The sequence below is a fragment of the Schistocerca nitens genome, chromosome 7 (assembly GCF_023898315.1).
Source record: "Schistocerca nitens isolate TAMUIC-IGC-003100 chromosome 7, iqSchNite1.1, whole genome shotgun sequence".
NCBI classification, from domain to species: Eukaryota; Metazoa; Arthropoda; class Insecta; order Orthoptera; family Acrididae; genus Schistocerca; species Schistocerca nitens.
In genome coordinates, this window is record NC_064620.1 from 241,312,123 (window position 1) to 241,334,006 (window position 21,884).

Below are 21,884 nucleotides of genomic sequence, written 5' to 3' on the forward strand. Positions count from 1 at the left end.
AATATTAACAGCTTATTCAAACAACAGTAAAGAAAAAGTCAGAATAACAGCCAATATTGCATGTCGAAAACCACATAGCCCATCATGCAAGGTAGGCGATACATTACATTAACCAAAGCTTCGCATACAATCCAGACATCATGACATGGCCCAAATGTGACAACTAAATAGCTTCCAGGAGTTCAGACAAAAAAAAAAAAAAAAAGAAAAAATGCTTGAGAAAAACTCCCCTGTAACCTCAGGAACATATTTAAAATATCTGTAATGGAACAAAACAACTTATTACAGCTAAGACAATTTTAACATTGTGCAAGCCTATGTAATATTATTTGTCTGCCTCCATAGTTGAATAGGTTGCATAGATGGCTAACATGTGGAGGACCAGGGTTCGATTCCTAACACTGAAATGGTTTTTCCTTGGCAGGCGGCCTGGTACAGGGTATACTCAGTCTTCCTTTGAACTCTCCATCTTTCTGTATCACCTTTAGCAAGTTTGTCATTGTCGGTTTGTCCTATATCACTGCAAATGAGGAGCTACTGCAATGAAAAACAGCAGCACCAAGTTCTTATAAGTTGACAAAAGAGCCAGGAGAGTGGTGTGCTGACCATAGGCCCCTCCATACAGCAGCCATGTAAGCTGAATGGCATAGGATGACATGGTAGCCAGTTAATGTCCCTTGGGCCTTGAAGGACTGGACAAGCAGCTCATAATAATGTTTACAACATGAGATATATGATCATTTTGTAACTTAATATTGAAACTCTTGAGTTTTCTTCCTCTGGTTCCAATAGAGTTCATTTTTTCTATGGTTTTATTTCTGTCTTTGTCTTTTGCATTTTAAGCATATTTATCCTCTTTCTGTTTATGTTTTGTCCTTTTGCTTTACTAGCTCCTAAGTTTTATTGTTCTTCCACAGCAATTTCTCCTCTGTAAAATGTGTTTTCTTTTATGCCCAACCACACTCCTCTTTTTTCCTTTTATAAATTCAAATGTAACTATCTTAAATTCAGTTGCATTCTAACATTTTTCAAAATTTCCTTTGAATTCTTCATCTTTCTGTATCACCTTTAGCACGTTTGTCATTGTCGGTTTGTCCTGTATCACTGTAAATTGTGACACCCAGTTTCATTTATTCAAGATAATTCTTTACGAGGTTACTAATTTCTAGCTTTCATGCCTAAAACCTTCTGTAACTATAGATGATTTCCTTCCTCTACCAATATTAATAATGTAACAATAAATATTTATAATGAATTTCAGTAACATCCTGCATCTCATTCTTATTAAATAGCATTCTTAAATGACACTGTTCAAGTTATTACAGTATTCTATATTTAGTCTTTCTCCCTGTTGTGTTAACTTCCAAAACTAGAGCAATCTATGGTTCAAGGAAACTGAAAACAATATTTATGTCTGTCCTTATAGCTAAATTGTTTGTATCTGCAGATATAAAAAGTCTGCGTACAATAATCCATTCACTCACCTGTGTAGAAAAAAGTCAGGGTGAGCAGCATCATATCCTTGGTAAAGAACAACCTAAATGCCTTCTTCAGTGCAGTGAGTGGGCCTGTAGTATCTTTACCCACCATCTCTCCATCTGCCCTCTCTGCAGGCCTTAGTACCAAGAGGAATACTATCCCCACTGCCGCGAGAACTATAAGGACAATGAAGACTACCATGCGAGTTTCATGGTCAATGTGTGTTTTCCCTTGAAATTTGAAGTATACAAAGAGGTTTCCAAAAAACATGCTGCAAGAGTAACAAGAAGACTGTTAGAAATTTAAAATCACATACCAATTTTGTAATTCAATTAAAAAGCAAGAACTTAGGCATATCTAAATAAATGTAGATAATAACTACTGACAGAATATATCTTTAGAGTAATGCATAAAATTATAATCTGAATTTCAAGCAAAAGCCAAATTGTGAGAAAATCCACAAGAGCAATAAGCATAATTAGAAGATTTTACACAGAATATTGAAAAATGCTATGAATGCCCTCTGAAATTCATAAAATGCAAGAAGAGAGTTCAACAAAAACAGAAATACCATTTTAGAATTAATTAGTGACTTACTGAAAATTAATGGCAGATTAAGGAACGAAAAAGAAAGCCTGGTGAGAAACTAGAGTTAAGTGAAATGCAGACAAATATTAAAAGATAAAAAACGGGAAAGCTGCAACACATCAAAACTTAATAAAATCATGGTGGATGTGTGCAACAAAAAGAAAAAAATGCTAAAGACTGGGAAGCTGCAATAATCATTCCCATCTTTAAGAATCTTGAATGTAGAAATCATTGGTGCTTAGAAAGATGTGCTGCAGGATTTGAGAGATTTCTCTGAAAGAAACAAGTGTAAGATAAATTATAATGAGAACAGTGTGACCTTTGAACAAACAGAGGTTTGAAGATATTTGCAAACTCTTAAGTCCATGGAGGGATGTGATATCCAGTGGCCTTTAAGTGGATCCATCAGGAACATGTACACAAACTGGAGTTGAATTCTTAGTGAGGTAAGAAGTCCAGCAAAGATACAGCTTCAGTCCCTTGATTTTTTTATTTTATAACTTGACCAGATAATGAAGACATCTGGCAGCAGAGTTGAATAACTGATCATCAGAAATTACCAGAAGAAACCAGTTCAATTGAATAGTTTCCCTTTTGCAGGCAAACTCTTGATAATAACATGTAGAGAATAAAACCTTTAACACAATACCAGTGTTTGGCTGGAAGAAATGAAGCAGGTAATGCAGATAAATGCTTGCAGGAAAAGGAATGAGGAAAATTAAAACAGAGGGGAATGAAGCCTCAACATCACAATTTAAAGAAAGGCATCAGAACAAGTTTGTAAATTAAAGTAGTCTTAGTATCAGTGCAAGGGGGGGGGGAGGGTGAGTGGGGGGCAGGGGGGGGGGAGACAGAAGAAGTGGGCACAATGCCATTTTTTTTTTAATACAGTCTGCGCTCTAAGATTGACCACAGCCTTGATCTTTATCAATGAGTGAGGATGCAAATAGATCAAAATTAAAGAGATGAAATATCAGTACATAAAGAAAACAAGAATTGGAGGGACAGGATTTGGAACAGTTACTTTAAAAAATTTGAACACATCAACTGGAGAAAACTGAGCAACAGTTGTAGTATCTGGCAAAGTCTGAAAAATGTTAAAAGATCACAGACCAACATTAATGAAAGAGAAAAGGAAAAAGGAATGGATGACACAAAAATAGGAGGACAGGACATAAGATGCACTGCAGGAGATGGGAATGTTTGAGAGAGTGACATAAATCACAAGGCACGAAAGGAAATCCTTGAAATTACTGTTATCAAATTTGTGGCATATGCCTCAAAATCAGTGACCATGATGTCATGCTGCCAAGTTCTACGTAAAGAATTAATACCTGAAGAGGCACGTGAAGTAAAGTACCAATATCAATGCATGTAATAAGCTCTTTGAATACTATGACTTTTCAATAAATGATTAGTGCATTGTTGTTGTTGTTGTCTTCAGTCCTGAGACTGGTTTGATGCAGCTCTCCATGCTACTCTATCCTGTGCAAGCTTCTTCATCTCCCAGTACCTACTGCAACCTACATCCTTCTGTATCTGTTTGGTGTATTCATCTCTTGGTCTCCCTCTACGATTTTTACCCTCCACGCTGCCCTCCAATACTAAATTGGTGATCCCTTGATGCCTCAGAACATGTCCTACCAACCGATCCCGTCTTCTGGTCAAGTTGTGCCACAAACTTCTCTTCTCCCCAATCCTATTCAGTACTTCCTCATTAGTTATGTGATCTACCCATCTAATCTTCAGCATTCTTCTGTAGCACCACATTTCGAAAGCTTCTATTCTCTTCTTGTCCAAACTATTTATCGTCCATGTTTCACTTCCATACATGGCTACACTCCATACAAATACTTTCAGAAATGACTTCCTGACACTTAAATCTATACTCAATGTTAACAAATTTCTCTTCTTCAGAAACGCTTTCCTTGCCATTGCCAGTCTACATTTTATATCCTCTCTACTTCGACCATCATCAGTTATTTTGCTCCCCAAATAGCAAAACTCCTTTACTACTTTAAGTGTCTCATTTCCTAATCTAATTCCCTCAGCATCACCCGACTTAATTCGACTACATTCCATTATCCTCGTTTTGCTTTTGTTGATGTTCATCTTATATCCTCCTTTCAAGACACTGTCCATTCCATTCAACTGCTCTTCCAAGTCCTTTGCTGTCTCTGACAGAATTACAATGTCATCGGCGAACCTCAAACTTTTTATTTCTTCTCCATGGATTTTAATACCTACTCTGAATTTTTCTTTTGTTTCCTTTACTGCTTGCTCAATATACAGATTGAATAACATCGGGGAGAGGCTACAACCCTGTCTTACTCCCTTCCCAACCACTGCTTCCCTTTTATGTCCCTCGACTCTTATAACTGCCATCTGGTTTCTGTACAAATTGTAAATAGCCTTTCGCTCCCTGTATTTTACCCCTGCCACCTTTAGAATTTGAAAGAGAGTATTCCAGTCAACATTATCAAAAGCTTTCTCTAAGTCTACAAAGGCTAGAAACGTAGGTTTGCCTTTCCTTAATCTTTCTTCTAAGATAAGTCGTGAGGTCAGTATTGCCTCACGTGTTCCAGTGTTTCTACGGAATCCAAACTGATCTTCCCCAAGGTTGGCTTCTATTAGTTTTTCCATTCGTCTGTAAAGAATTCGTGTTAGTATTTTGCAGCTGTGACTTATCAAACTGATGGTTCGGTAATTTTCACATCTGTCAACACCTGCTTTCTTTGGGATTGGAATTATTATATTCTTCTTGAAGTCTGAGGGTATTTCGCCTGTTTCATACATCTTGCTCACCAGATGGTAGAGTTTTGTCAGGACTGGCTCTCCCAAGGCCGTCAGTAGTTCCAATGGAATGTTGTCTACTCCGGGGGGCCATATTTCGACTCAGGTCTTTCAGTGCTCTGTCAAACTCTTTACGCAGTATCGTATCTCCCATTTCATCTTCATCTACATCCTCTTCCATTTCCATAATATTGTCCTCAAGTACATCGCCCTTGTATAGACCCTCTATATACTCCTTCCACCTTTCTGCCTTCCCTTCTTTGCTTAGAACTGGGTTGCCATCTGAGCTCTTGATATTCATACAAGTGGTTCTCTTCTCTCCAGAGGTCTCTTTAATTTTCCTGTAGGCAGTATCTATCTTACCCCTAGTGAGATAAGCCTCTACATTCTTACATTTGTCCTCTAGCCATCCCTGCTTAGCCATTTTGCACTTCCTGTCGATCTCATTTTTGAGACGTTTGTATTCCTTTTTGCCTGCTTCATTTACTGCATTTTTATATTTTCTCCTTTCATCAATTAAATTCAATATTTCTTCTGTTACCCAAGGATTTCTACTAGACCTCGTCTTTTTACCTACTTGATCCTCTGCTGCCTTCACTACTTCATCCCTCAAAGCTACCCATTCTTCTTCTACTGTATTTCTTTCCCCCATTCCTGTCAATTATTCCCTTATGCTCTCCCTGAAACTCTCTACAACCTCTGGTTCTTTCAGTTTATCCAGGTCCCATCTCATTAAATTCCCACCCACCAGAGCAGATAGTTAGAATAGCCTTCAGCTAAGTCCATGGCTACGACCTAGCAAGGCGCCATTAGCTTTACATAGCTTGTATCTAAAGAGTCTCACTTGGCTCGTCAAGAGCGATGTACCACAAGGATGGATTAAAGTTAAGTATTCCAGGAGCTACGGACTTTTCTTTATAGCATTCATTACGTATCCTGTTTCAGACCTATCTCTAGCCTGCGTCAGTAACGCGTGCTTTCAGGCTACTTCTGTGGCGTGGCTGTCTTGCTACGCCACAACACATTCTCCTGATAAGGACATCCTCTTGAGTAGTCCCCACCCGGAGATCTGAATGGGGGACTATTTTACCTCCGGAATATTTTACCCAAGAGGACGCCATCATCATTTAATCATACAGTAAAGCTGCATGTCCTCGGGAAAAATTACGGCTGTAGTTTCCCCTTGCTTTCAGCCGTTCGCAGTACCAGCACAGCAAGGCTGTTTTGGTTATTGTTACAAGGCCAGATCAGTCAATCATCCGGACTGTTGCCCTTGCAACTACTGAAAAGGCTGCTGCCCCTCTTCAGGAACCACATGTTTGTCTGGCATCTCAACAGATACCCCTCCGTTGTGGTTGCACCTACGGTACGGCCATCTGTATCGCTGAGGCACGCAAGCCTCCCCACCAACGGCAAGGTCCATGGTTCATGGGGGGGGGGGGGGATTAGTGCATATCATGCATAAAAGTACTGTCTTTATTCCTTCAATGGAGCTAGCAAGCCAGTCATTGTTATGAGCCATGTATATAAAAATTGACACATTTTAATTTGTAGTTCTGTTCACATGATAGAAACAGATGCGAGAAGCCAGTGCCTAGTACACTGAAACAAATGTCCAAGTGCTGTGGTTAGCTCGCAGTGGTATGAAATCATTGTCATAATTGGCACAGGAAGGAAAATTAGGTTTGAATGCCCATTACTATCAAGGTCTTCACTCAAGCTTAGATTGAACAAGGCTAGGCTTTGGTCTTTTTCAAGGACTGTTTAAAATGTATTATTGCACAATAACTGTCTCATACTGTATTTGAGATTTAACTCTTAGGTCAGTATAATTATAAACAGTGAAATGCAAGATACTGATAATGATAATGACAGATTCACATAATTATTATACCAAGCAAGACTAACATCTAAAACTCCTGACATCAATATTTATAATATACATTTAATTAAAATATGATGCAGAACTCTTACAATCATCAGTAGTGTCACCAATACATAAACTACCACCACTTGTTAGCTTCTGTCGTAGCTCTTTTAACATAATAACAAAAAGTTTTACGGCAATCTGTTTTGCCCAATACAGCACCTTATTCCACATTTACATCTACATACATGTTCTGCAAACCACTGAAGCACATGGTGGAGGGTACTCAGCATGATGCTACATGTTACGGTTTCTTCCTGTTCCAATTGTGTATGAAGTGTGGGGTGACTGACTGCTTAAATGCTTTGTATGTGCTGTAATTAGTCCAACAGTTGCCTCACAGTCTCTATGGAAGTGATATATAGATGTCCAAAGAATTTCTCTAGAGTCTTCACTTAATAATGGCTCTTGGAGTTTTGTAAGCAGCCTTCCACAGAATAATTTGCTTCTGCCTTCAAAAGTCTGCCAATTCGAGGTTTTCAATGTTTACATGACATTATCCTGTGATACATTTCTTGACAATTATATAAGGATCAACAGCAACTGTTGTATTTTGTACCAGTAGTAGATTTGGCTCTGCGGTGTTGTATATATAATCTGAGGTACACTTCACAGTTTTTACTAGGTTGCGCACAATACTTCCTTATACATTTTAACAGGTCGCAGACCCCAGCATTTTTTAGGATAAATTTAAATTTAGGATTTGAGCTGACTTTCACATTAGTGACAGTTTTACCTGCTGCTAACAAGATACCAACCAGCCAGGGCCAATTTGAGACATTTTTCAACACAAATGATGTAACATTTGCAACCCCCCCCCCCCCCTCCCTCACCACCTCCTCCCTGCTCCACCTCACTTTTCCTTTGCACCCTTTCCTGGTGTCAGTTTCACTGCTAATTGTGATATGCACATATATAATACTTGCACTTGGTCATCCCTCTCAGCTTGGCACCTCCATTGGTGACTTCTAATTGTGATACAGCTCATATTGAAATCTAGCAATTTGGCACCCCTCTCAGTTTGGTGTGCCAAGCGGCAGCTTGTGTCACTTGTGCCTTAAACTGTCTCTGCCACCACCACATCATGTTGTTTGTACAATACATTTAAGTTTAATAAACCTGTATTTTTGAAAATGGTTGGCTGTTATTTCCAATCCACTGAAAATCTTGCCTGCACAGTTGGTGAAGCACAGCCATGTTTAAACTCTTGAAACATTATAAATTATTACACACTGAATAACACCACATACCAGGTCACACAGGACAGTGTGGCTATTTCTGACCTGAAGATACTATATAAATTTAATATATGAAGTTCAGATCATTTTCTTCTCTGTAATCCAAGTGAATCATTTTTCTGCAAAATGACTTCCACTTACAACTTCTGTCGTGAAACTCTTAAAAATTTCAGTAGGTTAATAAATACTTCCCCTAAAGAATTGTTTTATTCTACTCAGTCACACCAGTGATATAATAATACAAACCTATAATGCTTTGGTTGACAAATATTATTTTGAGACATTTGTTCAGACAAACAAAATGTTGGTGAATATTTGGAAAAAAAAAAAATTGTTGACACTTACATGCGTGCACACACTGAACAAATAGCAGTTCTGTAAGCTAATTTGGAAGTGATTCTTACCTGGCTTGCAGCATTGCCCAGAAGATACCGGAGTTCCGAGATATAGTTGAAGAGTCAGAATTGAGTGTGAGGTAATTGCCCTGCCCTGTCCATATTATGGCTGCACCAAATCCAATTACACAAGAGGCCACATATAAAAGCCATGTCTTGGGAAGTAGGAATGTAAGAATGAACAATCTGCGAAAATAAAAACAGAAATATTTTAAATCAGAAAACTAGTAGAATCAACAGATGACAGTTATGCAATAAAATAAGTAAAACAAGCAGATAAAACATAACTATAAATGAAGAAGATGAGGAAGAGCCACTTCCATGAACGTGTAATAAAATAAAGTTTGTGAAAACAAATAAATAATTAATTAAATAAATTTAAAAATGTGTGTTTTTTTATTCTGAATAGCACAGTACTATTGTAGCACTGAATCTAACTTCAAATGAATAAGACAGAAATTTTTCAACATGCTGTAGCTTCATTGAACATGAAAATAACAATCAGACCATTCAGGTTTTTTGTAAGTTGCAATGAAATATCACAGAAGAATGCAATTTAAGTTCCAAAGAACTGTAATCCAACCATAAAACATATCAGTCACAATATCAAAGTTCAATTAATCATCAAGCATTGTCTGCAACTCCAACCAGTTGTGTGTAAGGTTAGAGAAGATTCAAGATGGTCTATATGATTCATGTTGATTTTTTATTAACCTCTACAGCAAAGCTAGTTAAACTTTTTTGTCAGTGGTTCCATAAGGTGCATCTCTTTGCAACCCCATCTCAGTGTTTTAAATATAGTTACTATTAACACCACATATAAACGGCTGAAATATTAATTTACACACAGGAACAATTCACAGAAATAAATGGTTGCAAATGGCAGAAGAACTGCAATTGCTAAATTGGATGGAGCCTCCACACCAAGCCAAATCTGTTCAAGGTTTTTTCTTGAAAATTGAAGTTTGTGGTTTGAGTTACAGGACAGTTCTGCAAATTTTTCCTGAGATTTTAGCAAGAGATATTTTATATGTTCCGTTCCTACGGCAAAAAGATGAGAATAATCTAACTGATTAGTGTTTTGTTCTGATAACAAAAGCAAAAAATTATTTTATAAACATGCCAAACAATCTGTTATGATGTGCTCAACAAAAAAAGCAAACTTATTATCAGCATTAAGTTGTTTGTACATTAAAACATTTCAAACAAGGTATTTTGACATACACAATCATTCTGAGACAAAACGTGGTTACTTCTTTTTCAACTCAGACCCATTTCACAACATTATCCCTTGATAGCCACTGCAAGGTTAAAAAGCTATGGAAAATAAATTTTTCCAGATTATGGAATTTCCTAAAAATATTCATGTGACCCTCAGTTAAGCCCTGTTACAGAGCATGACAGAATTGATAAAAATGTTCCAGTAGGAGGCACTACTGAAACTATATTTTAGATCACAAAGATACCTACTCTCAAAATTCCAAGAAATCACATTTCATATTGACATATAAGTAAAACATTACTTACTCAATACACTTTTGAGAGCAACGATCTATGTAGTCACTTTTGTACAGGAGATACCTGCATTCTCAATCAAGTTGAATAGGGTGTGCTGTGTCTTGTACTATGTCCTGCCTTTTTGCAGGCAATTGGGAGGACTGCATCAACCCAGTCAGTATGCAGGCTTCTGCAGACAATCAAGTAGCCTCTTTACATCCACTACAAACAACAGTAAAAACTCCCCCTAGCATCTTTGAGCTGAAGAAGGTGGGCAAGGGAATGTCTGGAATGCAACCTAACTGTCTTCACCAATGAGGGCAAGATTCCTTTGATGCCTACAGATTGTTGTAGAAGAGAGTGCAGTTGGAGAGGGACCAACACACATCTCAAGCAAGCAGTCCCAAAGGTTCAGCAGGTAGGCGGGTCAGTCTTGTTTTGGACCAGTGCAGTGTGTGGATGTCTGACACCTCTATCATCTCTGTCAAGGATAATTTGAGGATTGTGGAGTATCAGGTTCAGTTACTCCTCTGTACTGTCCAGCCCTACAACCAGCATTCATCTTTCGAGGTGGCAGTGGAGGAGCACAGCATGTCCACCTTGGGCGTGCCGATTTTGAAAAAAATTGCAGTGTATGTGGCAACACTGGACATGCATCAATGGAAAACATGTTAATACTTTACTCCTAAAGGAGACCATTTACCAAAAAGCAGAGACCTGTGTCACTACGTGGTGCTGGCTGGACACAAATTACCAGGAGTGCAGTTCGTCAGGTGGATTGTGGTGGGGTAGGTAAAGGAGGAGAGGCAGGAGGCAGAAAGAGAATTTTGGATGCATAGCTAGCAGAATGTAGTCGAATTGGATCGGGTGATGCTGAGGGAATTAGATTAGGAAATGAGACACTTAAAGTAGTGAAGGGGTTTTGCTATTTAGGGAGTAAAATAACTGATGATGGTCGAAGTAGAGAGGATATAAAATGTAGACTGGCAATGGCAAGGAAAGCGTTTCTGAAGAAGAGAAATTTGTTAACATCGAGTATAGATTTAAGTGTCAGGAAGTCATTTCTGAAAGTATTTGTATGGAGTGTAGCCATGTATGGAAGTGAAACATGGACGATAACTAGTATGGACAAGAAGAGAATAGAAGCTTTCGAAATGTGGTGCTACAGAAGAATGCTGAAGATAAGGTGGGTAGATCACGTAACTAATAAGGAGGTATTGAATAGGATTGGGGAGAAGAGAAGTTTGTGGCACAACTTGACTAGAAGAAGGGATCGGTTGGTAGGACATGTTTTGAGGCATCAAGGAATCACAAATTTAGCATTGGAGGGCAGCGTGGAGGGTAAAAATCGTAGAGGGAGACCAAGAGATGAATACACTAAGCAGATTCAGAAGGATGTAGGTTGCAGTAGGTACTGGGAGATGAAGAAGCTTGCACAGGATAGAGTAGCATGGAGAGCTGCATCAAATCAGTCTCAGGACTGAAGACCACAACAACAACAACAGCTAGCAGAATGAAGGGAGATAGCTGGTTTGCTGGTTCAGAATTTGGGAAGAGGCGGATGGCAGGTGCACAGGCTAGGTACATGATGCAAGGGTGTTGAGCCAGTGGATAGCAGTATACAATGAAGGTGATGTGGGAGAGAAGGGGATGATAGGAGAGAGGAATGGGAAGTTGTTGGCTGGAGGGTATGCGGACAGTCCATTAACGGAGACTGAGTCCAGGATTGCTCCATGAATGAATTATGTGTTGCAGGGATAGCTTCCATCTGTGTGGTTCAGAAAAACTGGATTTGGAATGAAGGATAGATATGGCCCGGATCATGAAGCAGCCAATGAAATTGAGTACATTGTGCTCAACTCCATGTTGTGCCACTGGGTGGTCTATTTTTCTCTTGGCCAGTCTGATAGTAGCCATTCATTCTGCTGGACAACTGGCTCTCAGTCATTCCAACATAAAAAGCTGGGCAGCGATTTCAGTCGAGTTGTTACATGACATACCTGCTTTTGCATACAGCCTGGTCTCTGACTGAGCAGGATAAGCGTGTTACATGACTGGAGTAGGAGATACCGGGTGGGCAGACTGAGCAGATCTTGCACCTGAGTCTTCCACAGGGATATTATCACTGTGCAAAGGGACCCCACACAGTGAATGAAGACATGAAACTACAGTTACTAAGTGAATAGGATCGTTTAAACTGGCAGGAAAGGCTGAATAAGTATTTGCCATTTCGTGCCTTTAGACTGAATGAGAGAAGTACACTTTGCTTACTCACCAGTGTTTTGTATGAAGCTGCATCTCCAAGGTGCACACAGACACCATGGGAAAAATCATCTTATCCATGTAACACAAGCCACAAACTCCATGCTGTCAGGCCACAAACACACATTGCCCAGTTTCCTGGTCAGATATTAGCAGTTAGCATTTGCACATTAACTAAAGTGTTCGATACTGTTTCATCAATCTACAAAAGAACTGTCACCTTGCAACCTAGGCAAGACCTTGAGCAATGTTACAGGTCAGTCTGCCAACAAAGCATACATTCTAAAAGCAAATACATAGCTAAAAGAAATATTGTCATTACTCTATTCTCTCTCTGTTTGCACATGTATGACATTGCACGAAACATCAAAACTATGTTACATGATGGAATTGAGATCCAGGATTGGTAGTTTCAATTCACCTGCTGTTTTGGACTGAAAATAATATATCATTGGCATGAAATTTTGAGAGTTTTTGAACATGTGAAGAATACAGTCATTATAATTCTTCTTTATTAAACCATATTTTATGGCTTACAAATTGGCACAAGAGTTTTGCGTACGTGTTCTGTCCCACTCTGGTCTGCTGTGTATTGTTACTAACATACATCGCAATATTTTGGACAGATTACTTCCTTTGCATTATTAACAAACCTTGTCTAAAAACCTTTTCTTGATGTACCCTTCCTTTGAACAATGTAGACTGCTAAATGAAAGAGTTGTACAATGAGAAATCTTATGAATTACGATTATATAGATCTTGCTCACTTATTTGTATTTTTGTTTTTCTATTAAACAATCCATTCACTAATTTTAAGTTCAGTCAATGTGTCTTTTCAGATTTCACTGCCATGTTTCAATGCAATTCTTTAAGATTTTCTTTCGTGTTTTAATGTTTAATCTATCCTGATATGTCAGTGTGCTTTTTTTCACATGTCAAATGTAGTGGTGTTAGATTTCTAGTTGCTACTGCAAAGCACAACTTGGATCATATATTTCCCTGTAGTGTATTGCTATGTTTTACTATGGAGCATTGTTGTATGGAATGTGTCATGAAATTTCATTCTATCTAGAGGGCTAAAATTTATAAGTTTATAACATGACAGATTTTACTTTATAATGTGAGCTGTAGTCAACTATAAAGAATTTTGAGACACTGTGCAGAAGTCCGTAACAACAGGTAACTGTCAGTCTGATTGCAGGTAATCTGAGTGATAACAAAAACCTGGGACAGTATATAACTCACTCTTCCCACCTAGTGATAACAAGAACAACAATATGTGGCCAGCATCAGTGCTACGTGCAATAAGTGGGCATTGGCCCAAAAACTGTATTTCTGTTTTATGATGAAGGAACTTTTACCATAGGGGAAGTTAGTGCTCAAATTCCCCCCATCCAGTTTCACCAGTGCAAAGAGGCCCGTGCAACTTCAAACTGGTGCTGACCACATGGCTCAGTACATCCTGTGTCCTGCCCATCATGCTGGTGGACTCACTTATCTAACATGATCACAGATGGGTTACAGTTTAGTCCGTAGGGCGATTCTTGCCATATACCCATCTCTCTCATCCCAACAAGATGCTGAAGACATGCCAGCATTATGGAAATCAGCCTTCCATGGCTCCAGTTTACTCTTTGATCACATGGTTAAAGCTGTGGAGAAGGCAGACCAAAGACTGTTTTATTTTCAGAACACAGAACAGACAACAGGTCTACTAAAGAGACTGCTTGCACCATACTTGTCAGTCCTCTGCTAGACTACTACTGTGCAGTATGGGATCCTTACTAGATAGGGTTGATGGAGGACATCAAAAAAGTTCAAAGAAGACCATCTCAGTTTGTATTATTGTGAAACAGTGGAGAGTGAGTCAAGCATATAATACATGATTTGGGGTGACAATCATTGAAACAAAGGTGTTTTTTGATACAGTGAGATCTTTTCATGAAATTTCAGTCTCCAACACTCTCATCTGAAAATTTTGTAGACACCCACATGCACAGCGACAAATGATAATGTAATAAAATAAGAGAAATCAGAGCTCATACAGGGAGATCTAAATGTTTGTTTCCCCAAACACTGTTAGACTATGGCATGGGGAGGGGGGGGGCAGAGAATAAAAGTGGTTTGATGAACCCTGTGGCAGGCACTTAAGAGTGATTTTCCGAGTAGTCATGTAGATGTAGATGTAGATGTAGATGTAGATGTAGATGTAGATGTAGATGTAGATGTGTTAACATCATGTTGAGAGCACATATGCATGTGCCCATTTTCCTTCGAATACTACAGTGGCTGCAGTGTGTAGGGACGATACCTCACGACAGTAAGTTCACTTATTCATATGTGTGGAACTGGATTCTATCCGATAGATTATAATACCTGACTACGGAAGTCGATGGAGGCCATCACATCCACTTGACTCACATATAATTAAATATACATCTGGCATTCTGTGCTGAGCTAGTCACTTTTCGGGGAGCGTAATCAAGCAATCAATTGTTGATGAGACTGTCGTGGAGTTTTATCTCAGTGATAAGAACTACCAGTCAAGTTGGAAACAGAATCTGGCATTAGCAGCCACACTCCAGATTCACACGCTGCGGATGATGCTTTGTGAGTCTCAGCAAGAATGAACACACTGAGAGTCGAATGGCGATCCATGCCCTTCACCACAAGTTACTGAATCCTGTGAATGGCGGAAGGGGTGGGAGACACAGCGGTCACTAAGGAAACTGTGTGGGACAACTGTGCAATCTCAACACTTCCCCAGAAGATGATGAAAGTGATACTCATTGAAACAAGCTTACAGGCAATATGTCAAATGCAGTGTTAGCAACAGTTTTTCCTGATCCAAAGGTTGAAGTAACTCACTAAGTTGGCATGCCTCAAGGAAGGTGTTTTACTGGTAGCACTTAATGCTGGAAAACCGAGAACATACTGTGTTTGAACTGCTATCTGTTTGAGATATTGCAGAAGACATCAGAATATTGAGTGTTTCGTGTCATGAGATTCTAAATGAAAAATTGGACATACAAAGAGCTGAGGCATAGTTTGTTCCTCATTTTGTGATCAAAGACTAAAAGGGACATTCAGCGAAAGTTTTCTAAAAACTCTTTGAACAAGCTGACAATTACAAAACTTACATGCACAGGATCATAACTGCAAATGAGTGAGAGGTATTGAATGAGTAACAGGTATCCCACAGTTCTCAAAGAAGCAGAGTAGGTTGTCAAAGGTGACCTCCAAGGGCCCTGCCCTCCCCCCCCCCCCCCCAAACAAAGAACATCAAATGTCTAAATGATGCTCAATTATCTTGTTTATTTCAACAGAATTCTGCATATATACCTACAATTTGTTTCTCCTAAGTTGAAATCATCAACTGTCATTACCATACACAAGGGAAATGGAAAGGTTGCGTGAGAAAATTTGCAAAGAGACTGCACTTGTCTTACTAAACCTCACAGTACCTTCATCCACATGTTCATCTACATAGATACTGTGCAAGCCACTGTATAGTGCATGGCGAAGGGCACCCTGTACCACTACTAGTCATTTCTTTTTCTGTTCCACTCGCAAAAAGAGTGAGGGAAAAATGGCTACCTAGATGCCTCTGTACAAGCCCTAATCCCTCTAATCTTATCTTCATGGTTCTTACGTGAAATATACGTTGGCGGCAGTAGAATCGTTCTGCAGTCAGCTTCAACTGCCAGTTCTCTAAATTTTCATATCAGTGCTCCTCAAGAAGAACATTGCCTTCTTTCCAGCGATGACCATTTGAGTCCCCGAAGCATCTCTGTAATACTTGCATGTTGTTCAAACTTATGATTAACAAAACTCACAGCCTGCCTCTGAACTGCTTCGATGTCTTCCTTTACTCTGATCAGGCTTGCATCCCAAACACTAACAGTGCTCAACAATGGGCTGTAGTAGCATCCTATGTGTGGTCTCCTTTACAGGTGAACCACACTTTCCCAAAATTCTAGCAATAAACCAAAGTTTACCATTCGCCTTTCCTACTACACTTGCAACCTTAAACCTCCTACAGCCACTGAAGTTCAATACCTTGTTGTACTCCACATCATCATCAGCAAACAACCGCATACTGCTTGTTACGCTGTCCAACAGATCATTTATGTATAAACAAGGTGACAATTATTGAACTATATGAAAGAAAATGTAAATTACGGTATGCACACGCTTTATTCAACATGTAAATGTCACTGCAGACATTCAGATTTTGGGTACGACATGTTCGATATCCCTGCCATCATTGGCGACGATGTGGTGCACACGAATAACGAAATTCTGCACGACCTGCTGAAGTGTCGCCAAATCGATGCTGTCGATGCCCTCCTGAATGGCTGTTTTCAGCTCAGCAATGGTTTTGGGGTTATTTCTGTATACCTGGTCTTTAATATAGCCCCTCAAAAAGGAGTCACATATGTTTAGATCTGGAGAATATGGCGGCCAATAAAGGCCCATGCCAGGGGCCTCTGGGTATCCTGTAGCCAGAATGCAGTCCCCAAAGTGCTCCTCCAGGACTTCAAACACTTTTCTGCTTCATTGACGTCCAGCTCCGTCTTGCATGAACCACGTCTTGTCAAAATCAGGGTCACGTTGTATAAGGGGAATGAAATTATCTTCCAAAACCTTAATGTACCATTCGGTAGCCACCGTTCCATCAAGGAATATCGCTCCGATTTTTCCTTGACTGGACATTGCACACCACACAGGCCCCCAATGAGGCTGAAGGGACTTCTCAGCCGCTAAATGCAGACTCTCAGTCCCCTACATGCGCCAGTTTTGCTTATTGATGAACCCATCCAAATGAAAGTGGGCTTCATTGCTAAACCAAACTATACAGTGCATACCAATTCCCATCACGTCCCATGAACAACCGTGCAGTGTGAACGTCCTAACGCAAAGTGTTCAGAAGCTATGACGTTTATTTCATATAGTTCAATAATTATCACCCCGTAGACGGTCGTCTCGCACTTCGCTGAGGCACTCCTGACGATACCCATGTTTCTGATGAATACTCACCATGACAGCACAGCTGCCTACTCAGCTTTGCGAGTTGAAGTCTCTTGTGGAAAAAATCAGATGACTAACCTCTACAAGGAACTCCACGCAAATCTCACTCTCCGTGACATTCTTGTTTTCAGAATTACAATCTGTATTGAAAGAATGCCATTTCATCATTATCGGAGACATCTAGAAGAATCCATCTGGTAATTCTGCAGGACTGCATAGCAAAGCAGACACAACACTAGGGAAAATGTACTAGTATACTAGGGCAATACATTGAATGAAAGAAGTTGTATAGAAACATTAGCAAAAACAGTTTGATTTCTTTTTGAACAAACCATGTATAATGTTGTCACTTGCCCAGAACCCTAATATGAACTCGAATGAGTAACTTTAGAGTGATCTAGGACACCCACTGGAAGCTATAGTTCTACCACTTTTCACTAGGAATGGGGCCAATTCCACCTTCAGGGCATCCAAATATAGTGTAATGTACACTGATAAGCCAGAACATTATGACTATCTACCTAACACCCAGAATGTCCAACTTCTACATGGATGACAGTGGTGATGCATCATGGCATGGAATGGATGAAGCCTTGGTAGGTACTGGAGAGAACTGGCACCACATCTGCATACGCAAGTCACCTAATTCCTGTAAATTCTGGGGTGGAGGGGGGGGGGGTGTATGTTCAATCACATCCCCGGTGTGTTCGGTCGGTTTCAGATTGGGGGGGAGGGGGGGCAGCACATCAATTGGGATTCTCCACTGTGTTTCTCGATCCACTCCATTACACTCCTGGCCTTGTGACATGATGCATTATCGTGTTGAAAATGCCTCTGCCATCGAGAAATATGATCGTCATGAGGGGGTGTACATGATCTGCAACCAGTGTACAATACTCCTTGGCTGGCATAGTGCCTTGCACCAGCTCCAATGGATCCATGGATGCCCGAGTGAATGTTCCAAACAGCATAATGGAGCTGCCAGCAGGTTTCTCCTTCCCCTAATACAGGTGTCAAGGAGCTGTTCCCCGCGAAGATGACGGATTCACGCCCACCCGTGACCATGACAAAGAAAGTATCAAGATTCATCACACTGTGCGATGCTCTGCCACAGTGGCAACCTCCGGTGCCAATGGTCACACGCCCATTTCAGTTACAGTTGCAGATGTCACGGTGTTATCATCGGTACACGCATGGGTCGCCGGCTGCGAAGGCCCATCATTAGGAGTGTTTGGTGCATTGTGTGTTCAGAGACACTTGTACTCTGTGAAGCACTGAAGTCTGATATTAGTTCCAACACAGTTGACCGCCTGTCCTGTTTTATCAGTCTGTCCGACCTACAACGTCTGACATCTGTAAAGAGGGATGGCTGCCCAGCCCCATGACATCTGGACGTGCCACCTTGGTTTCCTCACATGTTGAAGAGACTCACCACAGTAGTCCTCGAACACCCGGCAAGTCGTGCAGTTTCTGGAACGCTCCTGCCGAGCCTCTCTGAGCCTTCACAATTTGCCCTCGCTCAAACTCAAAAAAATGTTCAAATGTGTGTGACATCTTATGGGACTTAACTCCTAAGGTCATCAGTCCCTAAGCTTACACACTGCTTAACCTAAATTATTCTAAGGACAAACACACACACCCATGCCCAAGGGAGTAGTCGAACCTCCGCCGGGACCAGCCGCACAGTCCATGACTGCTCGCTCAAACTCAGATAGGTCGCACACCCTCCCTATTCTACACAGGGACAGCACGCTCACTGATGCTACATGCTCCGTGCATGTGTCTGAAAAGCAGTCATTTCCCGCCAGGTAACGCTGCTATCGCATGGACGGGTTTGTATCAATATCAGGTCGATGGTCGTAATGTTCTGGCTGATCAGTGTATTCTTTGAGGGTTATATGCTATGCAGTTCGGAAAAGGAGGCGCTAGACGCTAGTAGTTACATAACTGGTGTGGGCAGCCTTTCAGCCAGACGACGTGTGGTGTTTTGGCAGTGGGGTGTCGAGACTCACGCGTAGGTGATGCCGCCGATGACCATGGTTAGGCGCGGCCCCACCACGCTGATGATGGACGGCGCTAGCCAGTTGCAAACGGCGAACACAGCGTAGATGACTGCCAGGCTGGTGTAGCCATCCCCACGGAACTCCGGGTCGTCTGCTTGGATGCTGTCCAGTACGGTTTTCTGCAGACAGAGAACACGAACAGGTGTAGGCAGGCTCTCCCACTTACCATGGCCAAGCCTCATCAAGTGTCGCTACATAGCGTCAAGCTACATCTACATACAAACTCCGCAAGCCACCACAGTGTGCGTGGCGCAGGGTACCTTGTACCACTACTAGTTATTTCCTTCCCTGTTTCACTCAAAAGTAGAGCGAGTAAGCACAACTATCTATATAAGCCCTAATTTCTCTAATCTTATCTGTGTGGTCCTTACGTGAAATGTATCTTGGCGGCAAGAGCATCATTGTGCAGTCAGCTTCAAATGCCGGTTCTCAAAACTTTCTCAGTAGTGTTTTTCGAAATCAAAGTCTTCTTCCCTCCAGGGATTACCATTTGAACCCCCGAAGCATATCCGCAACACTCGCATGCTGACCGAACCTATTGGTAACGAATCTACATTACTGGCCATTAAAATTGCTACACCACGAAGATGACGTGCTACAGACGCGAAATTTAACCGACAGGAAGAAGATGCTGTGATATGCAAATGATTAGCTTTTCAGAGCATTCACACAAGATTGGCGCCGGTGGCGACACCCACAACGTGCTGACATGAGGAAAGTTTCCAACTGATTTCTCATACACAAACAGCAGTTGAGCGGCGTTGCCTGGTGAAACGTTGTTGCGATGCCTCGCGTAAGGAGGAGAAATGCGTACCATCACGTTTCCGACTTTGATAAAGGTCGGATTGTAGCCTATCGTGATTGCGGTTTATCGTATCGCGACATTGCTGCTCTCGTTAGTCGAGATACAATCACTGTTAGCAGAATATGGAATCGGTCGGTTCAGGAGGGTAATACGGAACGCCGTGCTGGGTCCCAACGGCCTCAAATCACTAGCAGTTGAGATGACAGACATCTTATCCGCATGGCTGTAACGGATCGTGCAGCCACGTCTCGATCCCTGAGTCAACGGATGGGGACGTTTGCAAGACGACAACCATCTGCACGAACAGTTCGACGACGTTTGCAGCAGCATGGACTATCAGCTTGGAGAACATGGCTGCGATTACCCTTGACGCTGCATCACAGACAGGAGCGTCTGCGATGGTGTACTCAACGACGAACCTGGGTGCACGAATGGCAAAACGTCATTTTTTCGGATGAATCCAGGTTCTGTTTACAGCATCATGATGGTCGCATCCGTGTTTGGTGACATCGCGGTTAACGCACATTAGAAGTGTGTATTTGTCATCGCCATACTGGCGTATCACCCAGCGTGATGGTATGGGGTGCCATTGGTTACACGTCTAACTCACCTCTTGTTCGCATTGACGGCACTTTGAACAGTGGACGTTACATTTCAGATGTGTTACGACCCGTGGCTCTACCCTTCATTCGATCCCTGCGAAACGCTACATTTCAGCAGGATAATGCACGACCCCATGTTGCAGGTCCTGTACGGGCCTTTCTGGATAGAGAAAATGTTCGACTGCTGCCCTGGCGAGCACATACTCCAGATCTCTCACCAACTGAAAACGTCTGGTCAATGGTGGCCGAGCAACTGGCTTGTCACAATACGCCAGTCACTATTCTTGATGAACTATGGTATCGTGTTGAAGCTGCATGGGCAGCTGTACCTGTACACGCCGTCCAAGCTCTGTTTGACTCAATGCCCAGGCGTATCAAGGCCGTTATACGGCCAGAGGTGGTTGTTCTGGGTACTGATTTCTCAGGATCTATGCACCCAAATTGCGTGAAAATGTAATCACATGTCAGTTCTAGTATAACATATTTGTCCAATGAATAACCGTTTATCATCTGAATTTCTTCTTGGTGTAGCAATTTTAATGGCCAGTAGTGTAGTAGCTCGCATCTCAATTGCTTCAGTGTCTTCTTTCAATCCGACCTGGTGTGGATCCCAAACACCCAAGCAGTTCTCAAGAATAGGTCGCACCAGCGTCCTATATGCGGTCACCTTTACATATGAACATGCTTTCCCAAAATTCTCCAAACATAATCGCCACACGCTCGTTCCATTTCATATTACTTTGCAACTTAACGCCCAGATATTTAAACAACCCGACTGCGTCAAGCAGGACGCTACTAGCGCAATATCCATATATTAAAGGTTTGTTTTTCCTACTCGTCTGCATTAACTAACATTTTTCCACATTTCGAGCTAGGTGCCATTCATCACACATCTAGAAAATTTGTCTATGTCATCTTGTATCCTCCTACAGGTACTGAAGTTCAACAGCTTCTCTTACACCACAGCATCATCAGCAAACAACTGCAGATTGCAGTTGTCCGCCACGTCATTTATGTATATAAAAAAATAATAGTGGTCCTTCACGCTTCCCTGTGGCACTCATGACGATACCCTTGTCTCTGATGGACACTCGCTGTCGATGACAACATACTGGGTTCTGTTACTTAAGAAGCCTTCGAGTCAGTAGCATATCTGGTAGCCTATTCCGTATGCACGTACCTTCGTTAACAGTCCGCAATGGGG

The 21,884-nt window shown here is 41.2% G+C and overlaps 1 protein-coding gene across 1 annotated transcript in view; it reads right to left on the reverse strand.

Annotated features, from left to right (window-relative positions):
- The window catches only part of LOC126195141 (UNC93-like protein MFSD11), a 246,376-nt gene that overhangs the window by 34,320 nt on the left and 190,172 nt on the right, over nt 1–21,884 (reverse strand). The window contains exons 2-4 of the mRNA XM_049933645.1: nt 19,223–19,392; nt 8,430–8,606; nt 1,485–1,750 (exon numbers count right to left, since the gene is read on the reverse strand). Coding sequence (XP_049789602.1) covers nt 1,485–1,750; nt 8,430–8,606; nt 19,223–19,392 — 613 coding nt within the window. The remainder of the gene's footprint in view (nt 1–1,484; nt 1,751–8,429; nt 8,607–19,222; nt 19,393–21,884) is intronic.